The sequence below is a fragment of the Chironomus tepperi genome, unplaced genomic scaffold (assembly GCF_022539635.2).
Source record: "Chironomus tepperi strain 1889 unplaced genomic scaffold, CSIRO-AGI_Ctep_v1 contig_219, whole genome shotgun sequence".
Classification (NCBI taxonomy): domain Eukaryota; kingdom Metazoa; phylum Arthropoda; class Insecta; order Diptera; family Chironomidae; genus Chironomus; species Chironomus tepperi.
This window is the reverse complement of record NW_027226341.1, coordinates 1,575,928-1,590,467: the sequence shown is the minus strand read 5'-3', so window position 1 is coordinate 1,590,467 and position 14,540 is coordinate 1,575,928. Positions and strand designations below refer to the sequence as shown.

The following is a 14,540-nucleotide window of genomic DNA, read 5'->3' as shown; positions in this document are numbered from 1 at the left end:
AAACTTGAACAGAATTTAATAACTTCATCATTTCCGTTTTCAATCAACGGTTTCTAGTTTTTCCTTATTTACTTTCTTCAGTACACTTGGAGTTAAACATCTTTTTTTTTTTGCTTCTTATAGTAAGTACCAATATCAAATTAAATGGAACAAAAAATACAGATGGCATATTGTATAAATGAAGTACCTATTTATTTCATCTAGGATATTCTTCTTCCTTTCATAAAAATTGACATTCATGCATTAGCGATAAAATTTTTTATTCAATGATTTCCTTTTCATGTCTGCATTTATGAATCATTAATCTTTTCAAATTTTATTTATATAAATTTGATTTTATAGTCATTAATGAACTTACCGTGATGTTGATATCAAGAAAAGCACATATTTCTCTTATTTTCTTTGCCATAAAAAATTAAGTAATAGATTCAAAAAATAAAGTTACATGCTATGATGATATGCTGTAAATCCTTTTAATATTGAATAATATGAGTTATGCAAAACACATATTTTGGAATTCATGGGTTTCATTTTTATCTCAAATTTACTGCAAAGTGCAAATTAAATAGAAATAAAGAACTGAGTCACGATTTAATCCTCAGCATGCAGGAAACCAAATATTTATGTAATTGAAGCTTTTTTTGCGCTTTTATTTAGATTTCTCTGTTTAAAATTTTCACATTTTCTACGATTCATTTCGACCACTTCTACTAAACTTCAAATCCTGGCAATACGTTCAACCTGAAAGATTTTTGAAATTTTGGGGTTTCTCCGATATATTAACCACATTTCTCATCCAATTGAGAGTTCCAAATTAATAAATTAACTCTGCTTTTGCCAATAAATTAACTCAAAACAATTAAATTGTCTTTTATTTATTGGATAATTTTTCGTTAAAAAATGAGATTTTTTTAGTGTTGCTTGGAAAAATTTCAATAAATATAAAAAGGCCATGAATCTCACCATGCTTCAGACCCAAAATGCCATTATTTTTATTGCCTTCACTAAAAAGCTTTTTGCATATTTTACATAAAAGGATATCCATGTCTTTATAACAGTCACATTTCAAAATATTCTCCAAGTTTAATGTGTAGAAAAGGAAATTCCAGAACAAATTTTTTCATCCTAATAAATTTTGATTTTTTAATACCAAACTCTATACAGCTTTGGAAGTTTGGGTAATGATGATATGAGCTTAAATATACTTGAAAGCTTTTATGTTGTAATTGATTTTAAAAATAATTTCTTTCAATTGAATAGTTTAACGCAAGGAATGTAGGTCTGCTGTTATGGGAACCCCGAACCTCAAAAAATATCAAAACGTAGGTTTGACAACGATTGTATATAAATAAATTAAATTATTCATTTTCGTTGGCAATCATGAAAAAAGAAGGCACACTGAACAGAGATTTATAGACATTTTATAAATTGAAATTGAAATGTTGAGTCTGAAGTAAAATGTATAGTACTATTTCAAGACATTTCTGTTAAATAATTCATAATAACCGGTAAAGTAAAAATAAAATTTCTAACCGACAATAATTTCACTTATTCATCACCATTTCAAAGTAGATTTTCATCACATTTCATTCGCAAATCAAATCACGTTGTCAATCCACATGCACTGCATAATAAAAACACTATCAACTAATGCTAATTGACAACAATACCAACAAAAAAAAAGCAATAAAGACTGAAAAAGAAGCAATATTTGCTCTGTGATAGATTTCTTTCCTTCTCTCTTTCTATTCACAATCTATGCAAATAATGCACTCCACAGCTTCATGAAGTCAATTTTCATCTGCATTACATGCTTAAATATTTACTTAATCTAGTTACACGTGATTTAAGATTACTGTGTTTAGTCTCGGTCGCACTGATTTCATTGATCACATTGCAAGCGCCTGGGTAGAAGGCACACAAAATTTTAACAATTTAACATCAGTAGTGTATTTTACATGAATGAAAGTGTTCCTGTAACCTCATTGTAAGACATGGTTTTTGCGGCTTTTTTTCAAGTTTCATCCAACTGATGAATAATATTTCTTGGTATTTTAATTAAAACTTCTTACCTTATAAAAGCAATGTTTGGAAAAACTGCGTTACATCAAATGGATTTACTTGATATTTTAATATTCCAACTTGCTTCATACGTGCAGTAAATTGTAGTTCATTCTCTTTATTCCTCACTTTTTCTTTTCAGTTTTTTTTGGCATTTTTTTTAAATATTTTTATGTGATGTGTATGTTGCTTTTTATATTATTATTATTCCCACATTTGGTGTAAGATATTTGTTGTTGCACATCCAACAATTGATTTTATGTATTGAAGAAATTACAACAGTGCTGAAGAAGACCGTCCAACAGAGAGGAAATGGAGAAAAGAATAAAATAACAATAGCATGATTGTTGGATAAAAACGTGAATGAAGTTACAACAAAAAGTTAATGATGATGCAAATGTACGCAAGCAGTGATGTGATGGGATGTGTAGTGTGTCTTATGTGTTTTCTGGTAAAAATTTCTATTTATTTTTTTATTGGTGATTTATGGCTTACAAGAATGATTAATTGTGTATTAAATTTTTAAGGAAAAGAATCTACTAAAATTTTAAAAAAGCATCAAAGTATTAACTTACATAATTTCAGAAAACCTCAAATTTGTTCTCCTCTTTCCTTTAATGTGTCGTCCGAATATGCACATCTTTCTCTCTCACTTACTCTCTTTTTAAATTTCCCTCCCGCCACAAAGCGGTAACAAAAGGTATATCAGTAGACAGACAGTGATAGTTTTTACGATTGCCATCAACAACAACACGTTTTTCTTTTTCCTCTTCTTATTCTTTCTCTCGGCGCAAAAATAAAATTTCTTCTTCCAATGCGCGTATTGGCATTGCATAGTGTGTAGAAAGAAAAGAATATTGTCCTCATTATTACAAAAAAGCAAGCAACATAATACACAAGCACAATACTGTTGTTCATATTACAATGAAACTACTTTGGTTTGCTTGCTGGCGGTTGTTGGCTGTTTCACTGTTTCGTCTCTCACTCACAGCTAAACTGTCTCTTCTTTCTTTTCCGTTTTTGGGCTTTCCACATTGAACACACATTGAAGTTTTTCCATTATTATTATTATAAAAAAAAATATAACTTAGCTCTGTTGTATTTTTTTCTTCAATTTTTTCTTAAAAACTTCATTCAACTTCAATTCAGTTTTGAGCGATCGCACGGCAACAGCAGCAAGCAAATTGACGCGCAATTTAAAGACAAATATAGTGTAAAGGAGAAAAAAAACGTGATAAATTTTTTCTTGAATTTTTAAAAACCGCATCAGACTCGAATTTTAAACAATTATCAGATTGTGGAACATCATGAGACATAAAAAAAGAGTTGAAAAAATTAATTTGAATTATGAATTGATTTAAACATCGAAAGAAGTTCAATGAAGTGAAAAGAAAAGTGTAACATTTGGAGCTAAACGGTTCGTTTTTTATTCTCCAAAAAAGTGATAAAACTTAATTTGAAGCAATTAAGATCTCCACAGCTTTATGACACAAATTTTTTATTTCAACTTTTTCATTTCATTTGTTTTATTGCTCTTTTATGTCGTATATTGTATGTGCGCGTGTTTCGTGACAAAAGATTCAAAAGAGAGCGAAAGCCGATAAATGAAATGAAAAAAAATTCTTTCAGCCTATAATAAGCATGAGAAAAGCTATTTTAAAATGCATTAATTTATTTGTTATTTGTCCTTTCAATATTTGCATTAATTCTTATTGATATTGAATATTCTAGGACTTTTGAAGTTATCATTTGTTGTTATTTCAATCAAAATTCATCCAAAATCATCGGAAGTAAATTTTTGCAAATTTAAATTAAAATCTTTTTGTCATGATTCATTTTTCATAATCTTTACCTTCAAAAGTAAGAACAAACAAAAGTGAATTTTCCTTAAAAAGACGAACTCGAAACTTTTTTTTAACTTTGAATTATTGTGAGTTTTGCTCAACTTTAAGGGAAAAAGTGTCAAAATTGTAAGAAAGTTAAATAAATCATAATAACTTTTAAATACATATAAATTATGTTTAAGCATGAAATGTTTCTTTAAACAAACAAATGTGCATTAACTTTATAAAAACATAAGAACAAAATATCGTGTGATTTCTTAGTCTGAGGATTATTAATTCCAAAAAAAGAAAATTGCAAAGTGAAAAAAAAAATCTGGATAAAAATTTTAAAGGTAAGCAAAATCATATAAATCGACAAAACAATTTTAAAAAATGATTTCGTCAGTATATAGTACAACATGTCGATTTAAAACAATGCTCATCATAACACATACAGACTTAAAGTCACGAAGCTTTCATTAACATAAAAAATATTGTCGGTTCTGCAAATGCAAAAAAAAAGAAATTTAATTAATTATTTAAGGCTATAAAAACAAAAAAAAGTATTTTAAATCGAGTATGGGAAATGAATCTTTTGCCTCAATGAGTTGGCAAAAGCTCAAATTTCTGCTTCGCGATTGAAATATTATTTTCGTCTCGAAATGCTTTGGTGATAAAAATTTCTGATGCAAATAACAGCCAATATCGCACATTGGTAGCTGCTGAAATGACTGCATGATTTTATAAAAGAAATCACTGTACTTCAAATGTGCAAACTATGCATTTGAATTTTTTAAGTTTGGTGAAGCTTTAACATACATTTTAAAGCATTAAAAAATGCAACAATAATTTAGAATACCCTAACATGCAGTGAGCATACTCAACTGAATGAACGTGATCAAGACTTTAATCAATATATTAAAGCATGGTCAATTGTGTGTGCATACTCACGAGCATGTTCCCTGTCTTTTGAGGATATAGATATTAAAAAAGCAAATTTTCAGCTGTTTGTTTCATCTCTTATTAAAACGAAAAATATGAAATTTTATTACATTTTTTAAAGGCTTTACATACTTGTTTTTTATTCTCATTCAACTCTCGTAATTTTTTAAAAGTGAACCAAAAAAAAAGTCAGAAAAATAAACCCCTAAGGCACGATCGAATAAAAACATTCAAAGTGGCCAACACCAAAAAGTATAGAGCTTTGAATGAATAAGCAAATAAATTTCACTTCACATAAGTCGTGTAAAACTACTGAATAATAAACGGATTTTTGTACTCCATATTTACGAGGGTTTCCTTAAATTATTTACACTTTAACAGTGGTTTTGCCTAGTTTTGGTCACTTTTCATGTAAACTTGCAGTTCATTTTTGTAATAAGTGAAAAAAGTGACAAATTATGAATAATGAATACCATAAAATTAATAGACGAGGAAATAGAACTCTTTGAAAATCAAGTCGTGATGATTTGAAATTTTGAGCCTAAAGATACATTTGTTGCAAGAATGATTAAATTTAAAAAAGAAGAAGTCGGAAGTAAACAATTTCATATTATGTCACATAAATAAAGATTTTAGCATCCCCCAATTACATTTTTGCACCTTCCATTTTTTGTCTTATTATTCTCATATGTCATCCAGGCTTTCATTTGTTGTGTGGCAATTTGTATCTTTTTCTTTCAGTAAGTTCCTTTGAAAGCAAATAAAAAATGGAATGCTACATCATTCCATATGTCTTGTGAAAATTATTTATACACAAAGCATTTTCTATGAAATATTTCATTCAATTCATTTCTATTTGCCACTTTTTTCATCCTTATTGTCCGTTTTCATATGCAGACAATTTACATGCATTTTGATTAATGAATGTTTTAGTAGAAAATCGGTAAGTTAATAAGGGAAATAAATTGATTATCTAAGTTTATAAATAAAAGAACCCACTTGATGACTAAGGAACATTATTGTTCCTGTAAATGTAAAATGAGTAATATTGATGCTTTACACCTCAGCATTATTTCTTAATTATTCATCGATAAGTTAAAAATAGACAATGAATGGAAGTTACTTAACGTGTGGGCGTAAGAGAAAAAATATAGAATGAGGAAATGAACAAATGGCAATTGAAAAAGAAATCGTTTGACCGCAAATTTCTGATTTTCACTCATAGTTTGTCTATTTAAATAACCACAGGGAGTTTTCAATTCCTAATTGAAACGTTGAATGAATGATAAATAAACATCATAATTCATTCATTTGTATTATCAACATGCATATTTAATTTTTATGACAGCTTCGCTATCATTAATCAATTAGTCACAGATAAATTTATTTATAAACATGAGCAGATATCGTGAAAAATTTAAAAAAAAAAATGTTCAAGAAAATTACTATTTTAAATTATATAAAGTGAAGACTTGCTGAATGCAAGGATTCTTTTCTTGACTATAATTTGTATTCTAAATTGTTTTCCTTTTAAAATCTAATAACAACGCTTTATCTATCATTTTTAGTGATTCTGCTTTATGATTCAGCAAAGTCTATTAAAATCTTGTATCCTATAATAAATTAAATTTCTTAATTAATATTCCCTTTTTGATTCAAGTTTCTAAAAATTATTAATTTTATTTTCAAAAATATGAATTTTAAATTTAATGCAAATCTTTAAATTACCTATAGATTACAAATATATTGAAATTTTATTACTTACCTCAATATAATAATCAAAAATCAATCAAACAAAGGGAAAAAATGGTGAACTATCGGTTAAAGAAAATGCAAAACTTTAAAGTTTGAGTAAATAAAATCAACGAGAAAAATTCCGAGAAATATTTACTTTTCATTTCATTTCGAGATGTCTTGTAATTGATATCTTCTCAAAAGAAAGTAAAATTGATGTTACATCGTAGGCAGACGACGAGAGAAACAGAAAAGAGATGAAAGAAAACATGAGGTGTGTAACTTATAGCATCTCCATATAAACAAGTATGAACTCATGGGAAAATGTGCCGCATTGACATTAACAAATGTGATCGTCAGAATTCAAACTCATCTTTAAACCGGATTAGTTATATTAGATCTATGATTATAATTAAAACATTATTTCAACATAATCAAGATTTATTAGTTCTTCTTCTTCTTCTTTTGCTCGTTCTTTTCGTTTTTATTTTCATTCATATATGTACGTATTACATCAACTTTCTGTACAATAAAGCGGGAGTGAAAGAGAGAATAAATAAGTTTCGATTTCTTTTAATGCCTCATATGTGCAGGTATAAAGAACGTAAATGGAATTTGGCACACATTCTCTATTGCCACTAAGTACTTCCATACATACATAGTCATTCAGTTCATCGCACCGCAAGATAATTTTCTTCTCTTTTATGCAATATTTTTGCTTTACATTTTTTTTTCATTCATTCACTTCTACACGTTTATGAATGATACAATAAATTGTGTGTGTTGTTATTTTGAATTATATAGAGCTGTCTAATATCAAGTTTAAAAGCATCGAGTAACAATATTATAGAACTTTGTAAATTGCGTGTACATGTAATGTGTCATATTGTAATCATATGCTTAACTAGTGTATACGTTGGTCATGTTTTCATGTTTTGAAATAGAGCCTGAGTCAGAAAGTGAATCAGTTAAACATAGCATTATTATATTCATATTCGAAGACCTTAGACATTTCTCACGCTCTTAAAGTAATTAATATTTATAATTTTATTCCTTTTACATGTACAACTTTCATTACAGATCACAGAATATCCAAAGGAGGAAACAAAGCTTAGACTTTCAAGTAGCCAAAAAGGAAGCAAATCAATAATGTTATTCAAACAATATCGAATTATTTTCATATTAATCTTTATGCTTTTAAGTGATAGCACGTCTCGCATGATTAAAGCAAATGATATCGAGACCACCTTGCAGCAACATACGATGACAAATGGCATGGAAAATGTTCAATCTGGTAAGTTGCTTATTTTTTGTATTATTTCTATTGACAACATTATATTCACATACACGTACCATAATAAAGCACTTAACATCAACATAAGAAAGTCAATAAAGTTGATTAGCGATTTTTGTCACGACTTGAATAGCCTTTTTGTTGCTATTATACATTGTTATTAGGTTTTCATATTTACTACTGTCTGCAAATTTTTTGCTGTCGTCTTTAACAAAACAAAATGCCGGCAATATTTTCAAGTGAAAATGTTCGTCAAAAATTTGTATTTTTTTACTTTTTCCTTTTTTTACGTTTCCTTGAGTCTAGCTTCTCCCGCAAATGCTTTCGCTTTTCTTTGATAATCAACTACATTTGCTTCCATTATTTAGTACCACAACGCACTACAAAACACTTTAATCTGTGCTCTCATGTTTGCTTTTGTGTAATAATATAGACAGCAGAAAACTGTTCACGACTGCATAATAGCTCTTGATTTTATGAGTAATAAGTACTTAGACACATTCTATAGTCACATTTATGTTTCATAGTATATGATAATAAGAGACATTTCAAGTATCATTATGCTTAACCGCTACAGAGTGCTGACATAACGAAATGAACACGACTTATGAATGTTGAGTTTTTTAGATTATGTTTAAAATTCTATTTTCATGTTTTGTTGGATTTTGTTTTTTAAAAAGTGACGCAGCTAGAACTTTTTTTGGGATGTAGCCTTTTTACTTCAACAGACGGAAGTAATTTTTTAAATAAGGCTCAATGAAGAGAAGGTTAAGAAAAAAAACATAATGATGATTTTGCAAAAATAAAATTTTCATTCTCCCACTATTCTTCCATTAAACAAAGGAAACAATATTGATTTAGCACCAGAAAAAATATATTCTTTGAAAATTAATTTTCATTATTAAATTTTTGACTTGTCATCTTGAGATAAAAATAGCTAAGGACAGTGAAAATATTATGACCAAATATCGCTTAAATTGTTTAATTTAATTTAATAAAGTAAATCTTTACATAAACATAACATTAGATGCTATAAATTGTAGTCTTTAACAGTTATTAATTCATTAAGTTTTAAACAGAACCCTTCCCCTCGAAACAAAATATCCATACAAAAAGCTTTTACTTGTTTAAGTTATAGATCCCTCTTCTCAACCTATTATACCTTGCCTGTTTTCGGTGTTGCCCTCCAGACGAAGAGTTTAAATAGGTTTAACATTTATTTATTATAGTAGTTTTGATTTCCTGTCGCTAGTGGTGTTCTTAGTGAATACAGGAAATACCAGGGAAAAAGTGAGACACTTGACGTTTGATCAGCAAACGAGTTAGATTGACAGCCTTCCCAACTCCTCTAAAAAGCGAACGTAACAAGTGAACATCCCTTAATGAGTTTTATGAAATAAAATTTGAGCATATCGTAGAAAACTCAGACGTACTAATGCTGCCATTTATGAAATTCTAGTTTAAATAAAAAAATATTTCGATTCTCCATACTCCATTAAATTTCATCCATGCTTGAACTCGTAAATTTTTTTATTGTTCTCCATATACTTTATATTTTACAAATTTTTTTCTTTCTTGAATTCTAAAGTTTTTGTTTTGGATTTGAAATTCGAATTTGCATCCTTTATCAAAAAAATTTCTTTTTTATGTGTAATTTCCATTTTCGGATTCTTATTTTATGCCATTTGCACATTCATAAAATTTCATGTATTGAAATTATGAAACAGATGCTAAAGCTTTCTGTGTAGATTCGATGATTTGAAAATATTTTCACCAGAATATTTTTATTCTTCTTTGTTCTTATTATGCTTATGTTATATCAATTCGATTTGGTTCCATAAACGAAGGAAAGAAAAAAATTCAGGCGACGCTGTGTTCATCTCTTTTCGACGTGAATGGAATCAAAATCTCAATATTTATGCAAATTTCTAATGCTTTTGGTGTTTGCATATGCTTTGATTTTTGATTTATATTTTTTATTTTGTAATTTTTACATTTTCTTTTTATAGAAAATAAAGAAGGTAGATCATTATTCCCACGACTAGAATATACAAACGAGTGGACGCCAGTAGGACGAGGCGATCCATTAAAAGACCCTACTTACGATTATATGCCTCCTGTTCTTGATAGAGTACGATATTGGGCAGAAGGATCAGCACATAAAAATAAAAATGAAGTTTTATTACTTGGTGTGTCATCAAAAAAAGTTTCTTCTCCTAATAAGAAAAATAACTACGGACCTATAAAACGTACATATTTCTCCATGCCTTATCAAAGTCAGTTTTCTCCACCTATCCATAATCAACAACCACAACATCAACAATATGTAAGCTATATAAATATAATTATATATCTAAACAATTATTAATCCTTATCATATTCATAATATTTGCATAATCTTTATGTTCTCTAGAATTCACAGCGTATAGCTTCTCATCATCGCACGCCAAGCTCACCCGATTCATATCCAATGATGTCAACACATCATTATCAACATAGTCAACAATTATATCAAACTGCTCCACCAAGGAAAAATCCTTCAAGTGCTCTTGGAAATAACAACATGTATCAAACTGAACAAAGACTGGAAAATTCAATTCATCAGCATAGACCTACAATGACAACAACACCTACAAAATTTCCACAAACATTTGCTTTTTTACCGACCATTCCACCGAGAGAAATATCATCATCGGGATCATCTAATTTCCAAGGTAAATATAACTCGTTCCTTCAATTCGAAAGGACAAAAACGTAAATTATTTGAATATTTCATGACAGATTCAATGCTTCCTTCAACAATATCGATGTCTTCAAACTCTTCTCCTTTAAATTTTGTACCTCAAAACATGAGCAGTAAAGGTACAGAATCAACAACAGTACGACCAATGACAATAACACTAAATGAGCAAACTCCATTTGGGAGCAGTACTCTGATTATGAATAGTCATGCTATGATGAGTAGTAGTGGTAGTAGTACTGGTAGTAGTAGTAGCATAAAAACCACAAAACCATTACTGCACTCAATATTACAAACAGAATCTGCAGTGCCATTTAGTTTCACTAAGAAACCTTCATCAGCATATCAGATTGAATATACTTCGAATATTTATAGTCCTGAAGCTATAAATTCAATGGCTACCTCATCAGCAACAACATTTGTGACACAATCAACTATTCCACCAACAAAACCATCTGTACGACCAATGTCTATGAAAACGACAAACAAGATGATAATATCAACAACAGAACGAGATGAGCAAAAGCATTACGTGCAGCCAGACATGCATGTTGGATGGCCAGTCTATAATTTAATTATTGAAGGACATTCGAAAGTGAAAACTTATGGATTGAAAAATGATGATCCGCTTGCTCTTAGTATGCCGAAAATAAGACCTATTCAACCGAAAGACAATCCGATTGTCGAGCATGCCTCTAATAATAATGACGAAGGTCCTGAATACAAGCTTCAGCCGAAACAAAAGGCCAAAAAGGAATCGACTATGGAAAGTTTACTAAGTATCTTGGACGGCTCATTTGGTAATCTTTTAACATCCAATAATCAAGAAGGAGAAAACAGAAATCAACATAAAGGAAGCAGAAGGAAGACAAGAAGTACAGCAGATGTAGACAATATTGATGTAAACAACAAGCAAGAACGTGTTGTCGGTGTGTCGTTTCAAGTTGATGAACGACCACAATTTTATCGAAAAGGAACTGTTATATCAGAAAGTATGTGGCCATTTGAAAATAATGCTGACACATCCAGATAGTCGTTTTATTACTATTTCCCCTCTTCTTATGTTCAGATCTTTTTTTTTTGTTTTTATATTATTATTTATTTAGTTTTTCTTATTGTTTTCAAACTCGACACAAAGATCTGTTTTTTCTCCATTTCCACGTTTTTTTATCCTTCTGAATTTTTTATTATGATTTTTTTTAAGAATGTAGGAAATAATGTTCCTTAAAATTTTTATTAAGTTTCAAACTTTAAAACTTTTTGTTATTTTCAAGATTTTTTGTTTCTTTGTTCATACAAAAATCTTTTTTTGATGATTTCTTTGTCCGGATGGTCTAAATTTGCATTTTTGTTGTCTTAATAGTTTTAAGTTTATATATTTTATAAAATAGATACTTTCTGCTGAAAAGTCTCATCAAATAAGGAAATAGCTTTTTTAAGTTATAAACATTCAAAGTTTGATTCGAATATTCATAAAATTGGCAAGTGTGCATGAAGCTTTTATAGTTTAAAGAAATGCTTATTATTGCAATAAGTCACCATCTTTTAATAATTTGTAATTTAGTCGAGTAACTGTCTAAAACTTGTAACAGGAAAAGTGATAATGCTAAGAAAATTTTATAACTAAAGACAAACTTTTCAAATTTTGTTTCTACACGAAAAGCTTTTTCAAATAAAATAGTTTCAGGCATTATGTATGTTTATCTTTTGATCGTTAAGAAAGTCATAAAAAGTCGAGAATTTTGAAAGTTTATTTTAACAAAAGTAATGTAGATAAGACAAAGTTAACTTTTAAGATGTTTGCAGATATTAGTCATAATAAAGTATAATTTAAACTTAATGAATTAAGGAACTGTAGTATGAAGTATTTTAGGAAAATATTTCGTTCTTGATTTTAAAAAAATATTTCGAATTTTACAATGTAAATGTCATTAAGTATATTTATGTTCAAAACTTTATTTCAACTTTAGAAATTATTTATTTTCTTATTTTTTAAAAAATTGATTTAATTTGTAATATTAATTATAATAAGCATATCTCATCATCAAAATATCCAAAAATTTATATTTCTCCATTGAAATTATACAATAAATGGCAATAATAATATTTTCAAAACTCTTGAGTAATCTTTTGTTCAAGAAAATTTTAATTTATTGTCTTCAATAAAAATAGACATCACTGTTAAAGTTTACACAATTGAAGATTTCCGTTCTCGCTGTATAAAATAGTGTGAAATTTAAAAATTTAGAAAAAAGAATAATTAAAGCTTTTAATGAGTAAAAAATAACAATTGTTTTAAATAATTCAATTCGATTGGGTTTTAAATATTTTTGAGTAACATTTCTATATGTTTAATCCTGAATTGTCATTAGCTTATTTATATGAAAGTGAATAATTGAAAGATAAATAAATGTTATTGTGAAAAATATATAAATTGATTTTCCTTTAAATGCATTATATTAAATTCTTGATTGATTTTCAGCACATTATAAAAACATAATATCTGAAATAGAAGCACATCTGCGTTCCGTCATTACCATCAAGGTTAATAAAAACACTAATATTCTAATAATGTATTCGTTTTATTTTTATATTATCCTTAAAGTATTTATCTCAATGAGGTAATAGCTGATACCTTTTAATAGACATAGCTAATAATAAATATTCAAGTACTTTTGATATTAATTTATAAAATTATATCTTGAATTTGTTATTTTTATGAAAAACACTTGTAACAATGTTGAAGGATGATTATGGATTTTCTTCACTTATTAATTTCCATCAGTTTCGATCATTTGACGTTGAATGATATTTACATATGGATGACTTAACTTTCATGTGGGTGGTTATTAAAATATTAAAGATGCTTGAAGAACATTTCTTACGATATACCCACATAGCATGTAATTTATTTAATTGATTGACGTCAGTAATTTCATTGAAATGAAATGTTTAAATTTATATTTAAAAACAAATATATTGATTTGGAATTATATACTATATATTATATATATTTTGTGATTTTAATGAGTACGGATTTAATATCCAATAAAAATAAAACATTCTGAAAAGATAATTAAACGATTAATTAAACTTAGCTGAAATAGATAAATTTACAAAACATTTAAACTTCTGTTATAAAAAAGTATGGACCCGTAAAATATACATTATGTTTTGCTACGACGACTACAGTCATTTTTCATTTCAAGATTGAGATTGTAAATTTTCCTGTAACAAAAGAATCATTTATTACTAAAAACACCATACCATCTTGTTAAAATTATTAAAAGTCTTTAAATCAAAATTGACCGAACAAAACCTTTTATGAGGTTTTATGCTGTTTAGTTAAAGACTGCTCAAAGTAAGAAAGATAAACTTAATCAATTCAGATAATATCAGTTGGTTACAATTAATTTATAATGCATTCAATTTATTTTAAATCTTTAGTTACACATTCATGCATAAAATGGAATCAGTAAAAAAAATTCATTTTGTTGCTGACTTTGGAATCCTTTTTTTTAGTAAAAATGTTCTGATTCATTATAACATGACGAGTAGAATGTCACATGCTCCACGAAGTGCTGTTTCTATAGAGATCTTTCCATTTTTGAAATCCATGTTAATCCTAATTAATTCTTTCTCCTAAATTTGTATACTTTTGACTTTCAAAGCTGCATGAGCCTTCATCGTCATCTACATTTTGATGATAAAATTAAATGTTTTTTCTTCTCTTTTTTTGCTATTTTGAAATAATTTAAAAGCTCAAAAATTAGAATATAAAAATGATTTAATGAATTTTTGGCTATTTCATATAAGGAGGATTTGGACAGCTAACTAATTGTTCAAGGAACTTACCTGATAAAATCGAATGTTTCTGATCCCAGTATAAACTGGAGGTCTGCCGAGTGCAGATGTCTGGCGCAACCTAATTTGTTGAACAATTACT

The 14,540-nt window shown here is 28.1% G+C and overlaps 1 protein-coding gene across 1 annotated transcript; it reads left to right on the top strand.

Moving 5' to 3' along the window:
• The first annotated feature begins 4,154 nt into the window (after positions 1-4,154).
• LOC139090816 (probable serine/threonine-protein kinase MARK-A) lies at positions 4,155-11,720 on the top strand. The gene is made up of 5 exons (XM_070640645.1): positions 4,155-4,237; positions 7,641-7,854; positions 9,864-10,180; positions 10,268-10,568; positions 10,636-11,720. The coding sequence occupies exons 2-5, from the start codon at positions 7,710-7,712 to the stop codon at positions 11,625-11,627; spliced, it is 1,755 nt and encodes a 584-aa protein (XP_070496746.1). The 5' UTR covers positions 4,155-4,237; positions 7,641-7,709; the 3' UTR covers positions 11,628-11,720.
• Positions 11,721-14,540: the final 2,820 nt, after the last annotated feature.

Bases quoted from the DNA above. Each gene is read 5' to 3' on its own strand.
- LOC139090816 (XM_070640645.1), top strand. From the start codon at position 7,710: ATGTTATTCAAACAATATCGAATTATTTTCATATTAATCTTTATGCTT. The intron at 7,855-9,863 runs GTAAGTTGCTTA...TTCTTTTTATAG, and splicing joins CATGGAAAATGTTCAATCTG to AAAATAAAGAAGGTAGATCA. The intron at 10,181-10,267 runs GTAAGCTATATA...TATGTTCTCTAG, and splicing joins AACCACAACATCAACAATAT to AATTCACAGCGTATAGCTTC.